General features: G+C 44.1%; 1 protein-coding gene across 1 annotated transcript in view; it reads left to right on the top strand.

Annotated features, from left to right (window-relative positions):
* LOC140340261 (histone-lysine N-methyltransferase PRDM16-like) overlaps positions 1–15,681 on the top strand; it is a 206,992-nt gene extending 191,311 nt beyond the window's left edge. Inside the window, exon 4 of the mRNA XM_072425318.1 lies at positions 15,553–15,681. Within this exon, the coding sequence (XP_072281419.1) occupies positions 15,553–15,681 (129 nt within the window). The remainder of the gene's footprint in view (positions 1–15,552) is intronic.
* Positions 15,682–16,629: the final 948 nt, after the last annotated feature.

The following is a 16,629-nucleotide window of genomic DNA, read 5'->3' as shown; positions in this document are numbered from 1 at the left end:
GTATGATTGTTCATCTGGAGGTAGAAGAGACCTGGGTGTATGATTGTTCATCTGGATGTTGAAGAGACCTGGATGTATGATTGTTCATCTGGAGGTAGAAGGGACATGGGTGTATGATTGTTCCTATGTGTTTATAAATGTTTTTTGGGAGGTAGAGGGCTTTGTATATGTATGACTGTTCTTCTGGATGTACAGGGGTCCTGCCTATGTATGATTGTTCTTCTGGTGGTAAAGGGGACCTGTGTGTGTATGATTGTTCTTCTGGATTTACCAGGGGACCTATATGTATGATTGTTCTGGTTGTACTGGGGACTTATCTATGTATAATTCTTCTGGTGGTAAAGGGGACCTTTGTGTATGTGTATGATTGTTCCTGCGAAGGTAAAGACAACCTGTGCCTGTATGATTGTTCTTCTGATGGTAGAAGGGACTTGTGTGTGATTGTTTTTCATGAGGTAGAGGGTTCCTGTATGTATGGTTGTTATTCTGGCAATAGAGGGAACCTGTGTGTGTATGAATGTTCTTCTGGATGTACAGGGGACCTATATGTATGATTGTTCTTCAAGTGGTAAAGGGGACCTTTGGGTATATGTATGGTTGTTCTTTTTATGGTAGAAGGGACTTGTGTGCATATGATTGTTCTTCTGAAGGCAGAGGGACTTGTGTGTATTATTGCTCTTCTTGGGCTACTTTTGGGACCTGTGTGTATAATTGTTCTTCTGGGGGTACTTTGGGGACTTGTAGAGTGGGGGGGCACTGTGCATGTGTGACTGTTCTATTGGAATCAGAGGGAGTTATATATGTACAGTTGTACTTGAGGCAGAGGGACCTGTGTGTGTATGATTGTTCTTTTGAGATTAGAGGGGACCTATGTGTTTGTATAATTGTTTTTCAGACGCGGAGGAGAACTGTGCATATGTATCATTGTTCTTTTGGGATTAGAGGGGACCTGTGTGTTTGTTCTCTTAGAAGATGGGGAGACACATATGTGGGTATGTTTGTTCTTTCTGGAGACAGCGAGGACCTTTGTGTGTATGACTGTTTGTCTGGAGGGACCTGTGTGTGTATGATTGTTGTTCTATAGACAGAAGGGATTTGTATATATTTTGTTCTTCTGGAGGCCCTCAATGAAATGACATTACCCAGGTTGACCCGCCATCAGCGTCTCTCTCGCTCACTTCCATTCTTTGGCCCTCTCATTTGTCATGTTGGCCTGTGAGCTCTGCCAGGCCTCTCCATGCTTCATGATTGCCATATCTGATCAGTGTGATTGATCATGGCCATAGTCACAGGTTGGTAATATGTTATTTTCAGAGAGTCCCCGGTGTCCCCAGGGATGTCAGTAGCATGACAGACTTATAAACTGGCCATTTATCACTCGGGTCCCTGGTGGTCATTCTTGTCTCACACCGAGCCCAGACCGGCCTGCAGGGTTACCGCTGTAAAAATGTTTAGCTGACTCTTCAAATGTGAAGCTGACAGTGAGCAAATGTTCGCGTTGTCACTCGTTGTGCAGAACAATCCTTACTGTTCATTCTTTTCTCTTTTTTACTTTTTTTGGATTCTGCAGGCACTATTTTTCATCATTTCCCTTTTTCTTCTTTTTTTATGACTTTATATAATTTATTTATCATCTCTTATTCTGGTTTCTATCTCTGTTTCTTTTTCTTTCACATGTTCTCCATGTTTTGCTTTTCTGATTACCGTTTTGCCCTCCAGTCTCCCCTTTATAAAATCTGCCCCCAACCTCCCTTATATTAAATCTGCCTCTTCAGCCTCCTTTTCATTAAATCTGCCCCCAGCCTAAACTTCATTAAATCTGCCCCTCGAGCCTCCCCTTCAATAAATCTGCCCCCAGCCTCCCCTTTATTAAATCTCCCCCCAACCTCCATTTTTTTACATCTGCCCCCAAACTCCATTTTATTAAATCTTCCCCCAGCCTCCCCTTCATTAAATCTGCCCCAGTCTTCCCTTCAGTCTTGCCCTGTTTTACAGGCTTCTCCCCTGGACTGAAACTGCTCACTCTGATTTCTCTGCACACTGTGAGCTTCTCATAATGTGCATTAGAAGCTGCAGGCAGTCCAATAAAGCCCGCCTAATTTCTTGGTTTGCAGTACCTTCATGGGGACCCCTTAATATTGCAATCAGACCCTTATTTGGGTATACACCCAGAATAAAATGTTGCTTGTTCCCAGAATTCCTTGTGCTATTATTGCAGCTTGGGAAATTTGCTATTAAAGGGGAACCCCATCATTTTTTTTTTGTTAAAAGCAAAAACAGTTTTCAGGCACCACACAAATGTATAGAACTGTCCATTCCCATTTTGCCCACAAAGGCCCACTGTCCCCTAAACGCTATTTTTACATGTCACATGACCTTTTTTAGCCCATTAATAATATTTTACCAACCCATTTATATAGCACCAAAGCACCCCGCCCCCCCAGGAGCGCCCGAAATCCACAGCCATGCATGGCGTTATGTGTCATTCACGCTTTTTAAAAAGAACTCATTCTCATTCTCCCCTCCATAAAAGGCGCCATCAGATCACACGACGACTCAATAGCCGAATTAAAACATAAAAAATATAAGGCTGAAATTTAGACGATAAGTCGCCCGCGTGGAGCGTGTGTGTGCGCTGAGTGCCCGCGCCATTGTGTCAAAAAACTTGTTTCCATTTAGCATAATTAGATCACAATCATTACAAAAATCCCCGAGCGACTCCCCTGCTCCGAGCGAGGAACTAAAATGTTGTTATTAATATCATTTTATTATTTGTCCTTTTTATTATTATTAGGTTGTGTTTTTTAGTTTTTTAGCACTGGGGTCTTAATGTACCCTGACCCCCTTTAATCCCTTCCAGACCTCTCATTAGAGTATTGTAAAGCTAGCCGTGGGATCCGTTCCATTCACTCGTTCATTCTATGGTGAATGTGAGGCTGATGTGAATTGTGGGCGGTGAGATTGTATGGTGATGGTTGCCGCTGAAAAGTCGCCATTCTAACCCCTCCCCCCATTTCTTACATCCACTAAGTCTTTATAATAGAACAGAACGTCGGCTAGCTCTCACCGTGGTCACATGACACATTTACAGCAATGGAGGGATTTGCGTCAGCGGCCATTTGTGGTTGGCTGGAGGCCGCGGTGCTCTTCAGAAGGCCTCAGATCAGAGGTAAGTCGGACAACAAATAAATGGAAAGTATTGCAGCTTACCAGGGGCGACATAGGGAGGTGCTGCTGCTCAGGGGCCCCAGACCTTCCTCCAATAGGGTTCCAAGTCAGTTTACCGGGGGGGAGGGAGGCAATTCATTCTGTAAAGGGGCCACTGTTGGTGCTGAGCATAGGTAAGTTGGCTGACTTCGGGATATCTATTCCCAGAACAGAATAGGGTATATTGCAGCTTACCAAAGTGTGCCACTGCCTCCTTGGGCCCTTCTTAGCCACAGGGGCCCCAAGTCAATCCTGCACAGAGGCCCTCTGTTGACCTCAGCTCATAGGTTGGTTGCAAAAACAGAAATCTAATATCTAAACCCAGAATAGGTTTTTTTGTAGTTTACTATGGACGGACATAGGGAGGTGCTGGTGCACGAGGGCCCTGAACCATCCTCAGGTAACCAGGGCCCTAAGTCAGTTCTGCATGGGGGCCCTCTTTTGGCCTCAGATCATAGATAGGATGGCCGAAGTGCAGAAACAAAATTATGATATTCAATCCCAAAACAGAAATGGATCACATTGGAGCTTCCAACGGCGGACATAGTGAGGTGCATGAGGGTCCCGAGCCTTCCTTAGGGCCCCAATGTTGCCCTCAGTTTCATAGGTAGGTTGGCTGAATTCTGGGAAATGGAAATCGGATATCTAAACTCAGAACAGGACGGAATACATTGAAGCTTACCGAGGGCAGACATAGAGAAGTGGTGCTGCACGAGGGCCCTGGACCTTCCTCAGCCAATAGGGGCCCCAAGTCCATTCTGCAGAACGGCCCCCTGTTGCCCTCAGATCATAGGTAGGTTGGCAGAATTCTGGGAAATGGAAATTGATATCTAAACCTAGAACAGAATGGAACATATATCATTTTATCAGGGGAGGACATCGTGGGGGGGGGACAAAGTGTGCAGCTGCCCCCCCCCCCCCCCCCAGGCCCTTCTTAGCCTACAGGGATCCCCTTAGGGGCCACAAATCACTTCTGTACAGAAACCCACTATTGGCTACATCCACCCCTGCAGCTTCCTATAATCTAATAATAATCTGGGAGGAGCTTGGAGTGCCCAGAGAAACCAATGGAGGACATACAAACTCCATGCACTGCCCAAACTGAGATTTGAATCCGGGACCCCAACACTGCAAGGTCACCACAACAACAATCCAGTGTGCACTGCACTGAACTATCAATCATCCTATCAGCCCCGTATGTGATCTATTAAGCACCCAGGGGGTTGTAGTCCGGGGGTTGTAGTCCGAATCAAGGTGACAATGCTGCTGCTTCATGGACTGAACGTTGTCACTGTAGGATAGGAAGTTCATTATGGGCAGGATCACACTAAAAGTCAGAAAACAAATGTAGTCACCATATCTGAGGGCTGAAAGACTTGAAAATTGCCCGGGTTTTTATTTTTCTGCATCATTGGAGAGTTTATTCCTTACTTCCTATGACTCCCGGAAAAGAAATGGAGAGTGTGAAAGCAATAGGGATCAGTTAGAGGGGGGTAAAGGGGGCTTTACAGTAGATGTAGGCATTAATAAATCTCATTTCTTCTGTTTTCATAGGCAATTTCTGTTTTCCCATCATTCATTACATCTCAGTGCTGCTGATTTCTTGCAGCCTCTTTGCAGCTACATCCTCTCCACCAATGGCTGCATGGCATTTCTTGGCGTTTGCAAATGCTGACAACAATGACACTGCCTGACCATCGTTAAAACAAGGTGACAACGCAGGAGAATAGGACACAGCGTTGTCACCCTCTAACAGGAAGTGCCTGAATAGGATAGGATTGCCAGGAATTATTTTATTAAATAGAATAAAAACACTTTTTTAAATTGATGTCTTGAGATTTTAGTGATTGGGTGTTTGTCTTCCTTAAGAAATCTCGGGGTTTCTATTTTTACGTCTGTGGAATGTAAAGCATGTTTAGGTTTTTGGAGGTTTTGTTATAGACCAATCAGAACTCGTGCTTCGTCCTAGGGTGGCCCTTTCACACGCTGCCCCAGCTGCACGTTTGCTCAGGTGAGAAGGCGCAGTGTCGGAGATGACAGCACCGGGGGTCACCCCCCCTGGACGGGCTGTGTACACACCGGCTGTGTTTTATGCTGTGATGTCACCGCGCACCTGGGCAAACTCGCCCTGAAAAACATTGCTACGCCCGCTTGTGACCCCGCCGCAAAATTAACTCCAAATCCATAAAATTTCTCTTATGAGTTACAATTATATTTAACATTTCCTGTAGAGTAAAGAAATTAGGGGATGTTCACTTAGCAAAGTGAATTATCAAAATGGTAGAGATCATTCACTTGATCATTCAGCTGAGTGAATGTGGCAAAAGTTCAATTTGCAAGAAATACCCAATCACAAGCAAGGAAATCTTAAATCAAATTATTTTTTCTTGCACATGATTGGATGGTTGAAGTCAGCTGACCTTTATCCCATTGACTAAGCTAAGTGAAAGCTCCCTGTCTGGTGATGATTGCATTTGCTATGTAAACGGGCCGGGCTCCTTTAGTAATTCTGCCCCAATGTCTTCTAGATTTGTATAGAGCAGGAAAAGGTAAATCCCCCCCCCCCCAGGGTATTTATTGTCACCTGCACCCCTCTGGGGGGATTTCACTCCGCTTCCTCTCCCAAGGATGAAACAGGAAATAGGAGGACATTTCTCAAGGAAAAGGTGTCCCCATTGGAGGATTTCCCTTTGCCATAAAGGAAGTGAATCCCCCACAGCAATAAAAGGGCCAGCAGGTAACGACCACCATTGGGGCCTCTTGCGCCCGTTCTCCTCCCCCATTTGACTGTCCCAGAAAATGATCATTTGCAATTGGTTGTAGTAACAATATCGTACAGCGACCTTTTATCATCCAATCAGTGACCTCCTAGCTGAGATGATGTCATGAATGATACTGCAGGCCGCAGGAAGCATTTCCTCAGTCTCCTCCTCTATATTAAACAAACTGCACCATTGTAACTTTGCATGATCTGATGATCTGTGACTGTTATCTGTGCACAGACACCAGAGCACAGGATGATGCCAGAACAAAGATGGTGCTGTCCTTTTTGTAAAGAAAAGCCGATGATGGCATTGTCATAGGGAAGGCGATAACACAAACCTGGAAGGGTTACACTGACACATTGCTCAGCGTGCATGACCCCACCACATGATGAAAGGTCCTCTTTAACCCTCCAAATTGAATTTCTGTTGGTGGAACAGAACAAACAAATATTTTACATTCCTGCACACAGGAGAAAGTTGTTGGGCCGGTCACATGACGCGCAGATCTTCACCGGCGCTGGGTAAATAAAATGCAGGTGCAAACGGCGGCAATAAATGTGAAGAATTTTCAGTATCATCTACAACTTTCAGCAGCTTCCATCTGGCGTGAGAAAAATAATTAAAGAGTACCTGTCAGAGCACCCCTTGGTGGCCACTACAATTGGATTATGTCACCCGAAATGTGTTGTGTCTCTGCCCCGCCCCATTACATCCCACCAATGGCCAGCCAGGCATTTACCAATCAACACGGTAGATCTTGCATTCTCAGACCCCGTAACGCCACCTCAGTGAGTGGGTGGGGCTTATATTACAATGTGACGACATTCGCCCAGCAAGTCACCTCCCATCTCCCCAACTTCCCACAATGCCCAGCATTGGCAAAATTTGATAATTCCACCGCAGTACCTTTCTCTGCCACTAGATGTCCTCATTCTAATCACCAGCACCATTCAACCCGCTTCCTTTATACACATCACCCTGGGTCCATCAGGAATGGACAGTGAAAAGAGAAGCACCATTGACAGTCCAGTATTCAGATACATTTAAAATATTAAGACCCCCATCCTCGATAATTCCTGAGTATGATATCTGCATGCTGGACTTCAGATCAGGTGGAGCGCCCCCAGTTGTTTAATAGAAAATTCAATGTCATCATTTCATTTTTGGATGCGTTATTGTCGCATTTGTGGTTTTTCAAGCCTTCCCCCTTCCAGGCACAGCCAGGGAAGCACAATATAAAAACAGCAGAAGCAAAAGACTGATGAGCTTATCACTCTACTCTCTCCTTCTAGCAGCATGCTTTTTGTTAGCCCATGAATACTATAATGCGGCTGATTGGCTGCTTCTTCTTTTTTAGTCTGAGCTTTGCTGTACAGGGACTTCAAAGTCAAATTTATGTACTTACACCACTTCTCTTCACAGCTTACCAATACCCTACCCATTCACTCACCACAACCTGTTACATAGCTGGAAAATCTAGGCATGTGACTTTCTAACCTTCCTGCTGAGATACCGGCTCAGAGACGACACGATCATGTGATCCCCTGGGCAGTTCTTGCCACTCTACTCTCAGCCCCTGCTGCAGCTTCTTACTTGGTGACTTGCAACTAAGCTACCATGTACAGTCCACTTACTGGGGACAAGAGACTGAGGAAATGTTCCTGCTTGCTTGCAGCAAACTGATGGCCTCATCTCAACAAATATAATCCAAACCTAGGCTGAACAAAGAGAGTTTTTGAAATGGCAAATCCACAACTTCAAATTTTTCTTATCCTTTTCCTTACCATTCAGTGTATTCTGTGGGGGAGGGGGCCTGCAATGAAAAGCTGCACTTGTTTTCGTATTATCTGCCCACTACGAAGCAGGATGCCCAGCCTTTGATTGATGTACATGGGCCGGGGTGGAAGAGGAAACAGATATCATCTGTGGTGCCTTTGGCCGTCCTCGGGGATGGTGGCTGAGTTTCGGAGTCTACAGGTGGGGAGGGGAAGTGGAACAAGATGTCATTCATCCTAATGAAGGCCGCACATCTCTTCTGTGCCGCTCATTAGCATTTATTTATTTGAGGTTGTGACAAACCCGGTCTTGTTCCTCAGCAGATGAATGGATGAAGGTGAATGCGGGGACTCAGGTTGTTTCAGAAAGGCCACGCGGTAAAGGGTTCCAGATTGGGCGAAGATGTGGGAAAGGTGAAGGCACAGTAGCATGCCATCGTTCCCAATGTACGCCAGCATGATAAATTCTCTGAGCTAGAAACCAAATTGGTCTATGAGGCCTCCTTCATAATCAACCTGTCGCAGTATAGAATAGAGGGCAGGAAAATGGCCATTTTCTCACCTTCACCACCTAGAGGCTGGCACCAGTATGCCCCAAAGCACACATCACTACAAGGCATTGAACCTTACACCCTTTGCCTCCCTAATTTTTCAACCAGAGCAGCATACACACAGTGAAGATAGGCTGAGAGTGATAATGTATAGTGTCGCTCCGCAGGGGCGGGCTCCTCTTGTTAACATAGAGCCTCACTTTGGTTATGGCCACACCCACCCTCCAGTTGAGTTTATACACAGACATCTGAAGGAGGACAATTACTTTATCCCCAAAACTCTGGCTCTAGAGCCTCCTTTTTTCCTGCTCTTTGGAATCTTCCAAAATCACTGGATGGGAGCTAAACTCATCCATTGGTCAAAACAAAGCTCTGCCCTCTCCCAGCTCTTCCAAGGCTGGCACCATCAAAGAATCAAAGCCTCTTCCTTGCCTCTTGACTTACCTATATCCTTTTCTTTCCTGTTCATTTCTTCCTCCAGGGCTGTATTGAAAAAAAGTGCTGAAACCAGAGACACCCCCCCCCCTTCCAAGTCAATTACATTTTCAAAGACCAGCTTACCAACCAATCATAAGCCAAGCCAACCAATCAATTTTAATATTCTATCACCAGCAATCCTAACCTATGCAAGTGCCATTTTTTTATTTTATTTCTTATTTTTTTTGTTAATGTTTCTTTTTTCAGTGTTTTGTATATTTTATATAAATATATAAAATTCTGTTTATTGTGGTCCACCTATAATTTTTTTTATATTTTGGCTGTAATCCATACCCTGGACACCCCAAGTCCCATCCCATTGCAGTAAAAGTATCTAGTAAAGGAGTTGCATGAGTGAATAGTGCAAAAGAAAGCAAGGCTTGCAGTAGGCATTAGAAAGCGATGTGTGCGCAACATTCACTGTGGGGTGTAAAATACCTTCATAGTATATTCACATAGGGTGACCTACAACACAAACCAGACTGGTGGGAACACGGAGACGTGTCAAACGTGCTACCTAACCACGCTCACCACATGAAAGAGGAAGCACAATGAGATTATGTAGTCATGTAAGGTGTTTGACAGCGCTCTCTGCCTGGTGAAACACAATTGCTTTACACACCCTCGGCATGACATTAAAACTACAAGAAAATCACCAACGCCGATGTCTAAATTAACTCTTAGCTTGCTTAGAATGCCACAGAAGAATGTTGTGTCTTCATGAAATGCAATTTATAGAATTATGTTTGATCCATAACTCTTGTTCCAAGGTCTCAGCAGGTTGTGGTGGAACAATCCCCGGAAAAGGGTTCCCAGCTCCACCCACTTGATGCAGTTATTGGAATAAGGGGTGGATGGATCATAAATGACATGGAGTGGCTTTAGAAGGATGAGACTGGCTAGCATGTTTTAGGCTTGGAACGTGTTCCGGAACTGCTATGGTAGATCCCTAGCTACTGTGACTTGGCACGTTACCATTCTTGGGTCTTCACACTTGCTGTACCCATTGTGAAGGGGTCCTACCTGTCCTGAGTTCCTGGTTCTCCACACTTGTTGTGCCCTTTAGGGGGGGCTCCTACCATCCCTTTGATGAATTCCTGCTTCTCCACACTTGCTGTGATATTATGAGTGGCTCTTACCATCCTTGCACTGAGTTCCTGGTTCTCCATACCCCCTGTGATCATTATGAGGGGCTTCTACCATTCTTTTTCTGAATTCCTGGTTCTCCACATCTGCTGTGATCATTATGAGAGGTTCCTACCATCCCTACCTGAGTTATTGGTTCTTCACACCTCCTGTGCCCAACCATCCCACCAGCCAGGAGCCAGCCATCTAAGTGTGGAGTTCCCAGGCCAGTGCACCTGCTTTACCCGATACTAGGGGTACTAGAGTTGGCTCCACCCATGAGGTCCCATTTGTATCTCGGACATCACCTCTAAGTGGATCACTCACCTCCTTAAAGGCTTATTATGATGTTAATATATTAGTCCATATTCATCTCCCTGGCTGTGCCCCAAAAGAGCTCACAATCTAATGTACCTAACATAGTTTAAGGCCACATTTTGAAGGTAATCCCTTTAACCAACCAGTGTGTTTTTGGGGTATGGAAATAAGCCCACACAAACACAAGGAGCGTCCTGGCTAAGATTCTGGGTGCTGTAGGAAAGGAGTGCTAGCCATGGGGCCACCATGCTGGTTTTGATGGCTGCTCCTCCTTTGTTCTGGTTTTCATTGCAGCAACGCATATTAATAACCCCGGAGGGGTTTCATCCCACCAGCAGGCACCCCGTAACCGAAACATCACATTTGGATTGGCTGACCCGTTAAGCTTATCATTTTACAGCCGGACCACCACAATTTCCCAGCCCAGGCTTTGGCCAGACGTAGCTCCAGAGGTCCAGAAGGCAGAGTAGGACACGGGAAGGAGACAAATCAAATCTCCATGGCAGGAAGGAATTCTGGCACTTTTTGGTAGCTAAAAAACTTTTTTTCCCTTTCTGAAACTTTAGATTGATTTCTGGAGGTATTAGAGCCTCCAGTGCTGTGGGCCGCCGTCCAGCTTTGCAGAATGCTGAGATGTTGCTAGTCATGTTCTGAATTTGTGGTTAGCTTGGAGCAGCCTGAGCCGTGTTCTAAACTCCAAGGATCCTTTTAACCCCTTAACCACATCAGAAAAGGGCCACAGGCTAGCAAAGCAGCTGGACCGAGCACCGCTCAGAAGTGAAAGGGAGAACTTTTCAATGGTCAGAAAGTATTTTTTAGGTGGGGAATTCTTTTCAGAACATTTTTCCTTATATTAGCCTCACCTAAACATTCATTAAACCTGAACTACTTGATCAGCCAAGAAAATTTATTGATATTTTTGGTAATTTATAGACAATGTCAGAAATACAGATAATAATCATAGACACTTAACAAGTGTATGCATGCTCAGCCATGTCAGCCTAATTCTTCCAGAAATCATGGTACTACTAGTGACAATGCCTACATTTTGCTGCAGGACAGAGTCATGTTTGCTAAAGCATCCACCTTCCAAAGGGCCAAATACCCATCACTTGGTGGTGTGATTGGTGGCTGGCAGGCTGTCAACCCCAGGGAAACCATAATTTCTAAGACCAATCGGAATGAGCCTTTCAATGTAAGTATGAATAAACTATAGCAATAGAAATGTTTGGGTTGGCAGGGCAGAGCGGGTAAGCTTTAGCACCACCCATTCGAGCTTTGCCCATCCCAGTGGCCTGCTGCTCTTACTCTTCCCATAATTGGCACAGCAATAAATCTCCTTCTCCATTCTATTCAAAACAAAATTGGACTTTATTCTCACCAGATATGTAAATGCCATCATGTGCATTCCACATATTTCTTATTCTCCCTTCACTTTTTAAGAAAACGCCATATTTTACCCAGCGAGAGAACTTGCCAGAGGGTAGGGAGAGACTTTCAAACTCCTAAGCCTTAGCAGACCTCACACAGCCAGACATCAGGACTAAAGCTATGATTTAGGAACATATGAGACCAATGACATCACATTGCAACAACTCTGCTGGGACTGAGACACCTTACTAGCTCTACCAATGGAGAAAAAAATAAGCAGCATGAAAACGACAAAATCAGATAGGCACCTGGTTCTATTAGTTTTAAGGTTTTGAGAACACTGTAAAACAATGATACTCAACCTGGATCCCTAGAACCCTAGAGTTTCTTCAAAGGTTGCTAGAGGTCCTTTGAGCTATAAGCAGTTTGTGCTTCTCGGTTCCATTACCACTACCACCAACAATCTTTTTGGCTATCTGTAAGGATGTCATCCTTCCCATTGGCCAGGGTTCAAGAAGGCCAATGACCACCACACGAATGTACTGTGAGCTGTCTTCAGGTATCCTGAAGGTATTTCAAGAATTCCTTCTTGATAAAAAGGATGAGAAACACTGCTGTAGACCATACTTAAAGAATATTCTTTAGTTATGATATCAAAGCCAAAGGAAGAATGTAGATTTTTTTTATATCATTCTTCTTTGAGAGATCCACCTTGACTTACGACCAATGGAGCTTCTATGAGAGGTCCACTTTGACTTACGACCAATATAGCTTTCATGAGAGGACAACATTGACTTATGACCAATGGAGCTTCTATAAGAGGTCCACCTTGACTTACAACCAATGGAGCTCCTATGAGAAGTCCACTTTGACTTACGACCGATAGAGCTTCTATTGGAGGTCAACATTGACATACAACCAATGGAGCTTCTATGAGAGGTCCACTTGGACTTACGACTAGTGGAGTTTCTATGAAAGGACCACCTGACTTATGACCAGTAGAGATACTAGCTGGTCATAGCATTTCATTGGTTTGTAACTTTTGAAGCATCTACTAGAGAAATGGAACGATTCTTCAAAGGTCACAAATCAATGAAACATACTCAGCTATGGCCAGCTTGTGTTTCCATTGGCCGTAGGTCAAGGTTGACCTCTCAAAGAAGAATAATACTATTGAAATCTGCACTTTTCTCTCGGCTATGATACCATATTTGTAGAATGTCTTTATAGTATGGTCTACCCAAGATTCTAGAAGAAGGAAAACTCATGGCTGTGCAAGAATTTTCTCCATGCTCCTGTTCTGAAGACCACCCCATCCCATAAAATATTTAGATATCATAGATGGTAGTCTGATCCGTCACATTATATCTGAATATTGCGCAGTCAGCTATATCCCAGACCAAATTTAAATATAAATTGCCGCACTGCACTGATCACGGCATACGTGAGCATCTGAGTGTGTTTTCTGTCCATCCATCGATCGCTCATCTATCACGCCAGCAATGTATTTATCAACAATAATCTACAACTCAATACATTGACCATTGCCTGCTGAACTTTCACCCTCACAACAATAACACTATTTATATGCTAATGTCACCTACGGGGAAGAAAAAAAGAAAAGTCAATTACAGGAGTTTCAAATTAATGAAGTCAGCGGTCTGAATGCAAATGGGTAACACTATTCTGGTCCCTGCGCAGAACGCAAAAGGCATTGATGCATTACACCACCGTTCTCCCTTGGGGCGATGTTCAAATCCAAGGGTACAGTAATTGAATCAACTTTATTCAGACGCTGCAGAAAAAAAAAACTGTGCACAAGTCACGGCCGTAATAAAAAGCACATGGTGATAGAAAATGTTGAATTATTTTGGGGGCAGAGGATAGGCCAGTTAACTGTCTGCAGATTTTTCCATCTTCCAAATTTCATGGCCAGATTTGACTTTCTTTTCTGTCATTGATCGAAGTCTTGATAATAAAGTCTCGGAGTCCCGAACGCGAAATGTTTAAACACCAGGAAATACCGAGGAGAGAGGGGGCGGCTGGAGCTCGCATAGTTTTTTATTTAGCCTTGCATACTTTTATTTTATGTATTCGTTTCACAAAAAAAAGTTTACAATTGGCCGGACTCGACTGTTGCCGGATAGGAAATTCGAGCATGCCCACGCATTTGATAGTTACATTATAGACCACTTACAGCCATTTCTGAAAATTGCTACAGAACAGATGTTAGTATGGGTCGCTGCTCTCTGAAAGGGAGTTGAGGGGGAGTTGAGAATGATCTCCAGTTAAAAAAAGTCTTGGAGAACATAGGCGATGTCGGGGTGGGGTCGAAGAAATAAGAGATAATCAAGAAGATCAAATTGATAGGCTGTACTGGGAACATTAAATAGACATTACTAAAGAACTTCCAATGGTCATCGGGTGCCATTCTGTAGACTCATCAGCTGGCCCGTTTAACACGCCTTACCAGGAGGATTCTAGAAGTTAGGCCAATGTTCTGTCCATGGGACTGACTTGAGACTACAATATAATTTTACCATTTGTATGGTAGGTAGTGTTACACAGACACTGCACACAATGCTTGCTTGGGGCCTTCACTGTTCTTCCCACCACCACAATGGCACACACAAGGTTAAAGCTTCATTCTGGCCATCTTAAAAATATTTTGGACAGCCAGGGGAAGTGGTGAAAATTCGCTTAGATCCTTATTCCTGTCTGTGATCCTATTCGAGGAATTTGGCCTTACTTCTCTTTGGGACCCATGAACAAGAAATGTCGTGTTTGGTACTTACTTGGACAAAGGGGCAAAGACAGTGCTAAAAAGTTTTTATCATTCCTCCCCAAAAATGTCTTTTAGTTTTCCCCCTTGAAAATAAGTAGAACCCCCACATCCCATGTCCAACAACCACAAGCCAATGGGAGCACTGTGAATTGTCTTAACAGTGGTCCCAAGATTGATGTTTGCCGTACTTACCAAAAATAGGCCTGATTTATTGAAGCTCTTCAAGACTGGAGAAAATAGACCATCATAGGAGAACTTGGCCGAAGCAGCAAATCTTGAAAAAAATTGACAACTAATGGTAAATTAGTTTGAAGAAACCCATTCCAAGTTTGCTTGGCCACCCAGGTTTACCTATGATAGTCCATCTTCTGCATCTTCTTCTTCTCATCTACGCAAATTTGCCCAACTCATCCAAATCTCATCCCATTTGTCTCAGACACTAAACTTTGCCACAGAATGATAAAAATGCAACATTGTCTCTCCATATCTTTTCCCATAGTCACCTTCTATAGATAGGGTCTTGTGGTGTCTGATGACCTCATTGTTGATGGAGAACATGGCATCCAACTAGTCTCTTCCCACAATCCCTTCTTCCAATAGTATGGCGCCTATGGCTCGGTTTGGGTCTGCACAGCAGCAGGTGGATTCATCAAGCCAACATAACTGGAACATTTTTAATTAAAGCAGCATTTATATTTGGTATACAACAATCTCACTTTAAGCCCAAAATACTTCATGTAATCCGCTTTGTAATGAAGGTATTACTGGGCATGTTCTGTTCAGGGGAGAGAAAATGAGAAATACTTCTATTGTACACAGTGCAGGGGCAGAAACTGAAATCCATACATTAATTATCAATCCATGTATAGCAGCAGTCACCCAGCATTGGTGCTGAATAGTGTCTGCCATAAAAATGGGTCTGCATGGTTATCATATGATACAGAATGGGAAACATATTTCAATAAAATTATATAGACATTAGATAACAATAATAGGGTGATTACACCTCCACACAACTAACATTTAGATGATAAAGATTTTTCCTGAACATTTTTAGATTGGGGACAGGTAGGTTGGAGCTGATTTGGCTTGCTCAGTGATGACCCGCTATGACCCAGCCAGTTCTTTCTGACCTCCCTTTGCAGAATCCACTTAAATTTCCACTAATTACATTCCAGACTGACAGAAACTTGGCCAAAGCTGCCGCCATGCAGGTTCTCTCCGAGTTATTGGTGATGGGTAAAGTGACGGCAGAGCTGGAGAACAATGCAAGGAAACCTTGGAAAGATCTCATTGTGCAGATCTGAACCTGTAAGGGGGACGGAACGTTAACTGGAGTTATTTCTTAATATTTGGATAAGTCACTGAACACTCCAAATCAGCTCCAACCTACCTGTCCCCAATTTGAAAATGTTCAGAAAAAAATCTGTATCGTTTAAATGTTAGTTGTGTGTGGATGTATTCACCTTCTCTTTGCTCTGGAACTGAAAATTGAAGATGCATATGTCTGACTACCACTGTTTGGGGGCATTATTCCTATTCACAACCACTGTAAAGGGGGTAGGCGGAATTCTTCCCACTGACCCCTATTATCAGGGGGTAGGAGGTATCCTGGCCACCACTGTAAAAGGAGAAAGGGTAAAGGTAAGGGGGTATTCTTCTCAATGACCGGCACTGTAGGGCAGGCAATCTTCTCACTGACTACCACTGTATGAGGAACATTCTTCCCAATGACTACAACTGTAAGAGGGTAGGGGGCATTCCCCTCAATGACCACCACTGTAAGGTGGGCATTCTACACAATGAGCCTAACTCTAAGGAGGGTATTATTAACAATGACCACCACTGTAAGGGAAGTGGGGGTGTGTTTTTCCCACTGGCCACCACTATAAGGGGGTATTCCCCCAATGTCCACTACTGTATGGGGGTGTTCTTCCCACTGACCATTCTTCCTGATGGCCATCACTATATTGCGGGGCATACTTCTTACAAATCACCACTGTTGAGGGGTGGGCTTTATGACCACCACTGTAAGGGGGTAGTTCTGCCCTCTGGCCAACACTGTAAGGTAGGCATTCTTCTCATGGATCATCACTTTAAGCAGAAATGGAGGTAATTATGACCACCACTCTAAACGTAATACTCCTGACACTAGCCACCATTGTAAGGGGTATCCTTCCCAATGACCTCCTGTATATTGGAGGGTGTGATTCTCACTGACCATTCTTCCCACTGACTACCACTATATAGGAAGT

Source organism: Pyxicephalus adspersus, chromosome 11 (genome assembly GCF_032062135.1).
Source record: "Pyxicephalus adspersus chromosome 11, UCB_Pads_2.0, whole genome shotgun sequence".
Taxonomy (NCBI): domain Eukaryota; kingdom Metazoa; phylum Chordata; class Amphibia; order Anura; family Pyxicephalidae; genus Pyxicephalus; species Pyxicephalus adspersus.
Note: the sequence above shows the minus strand (reverse complement) of the source record. Positions and strands in the feature narration are given on the sequence as shown.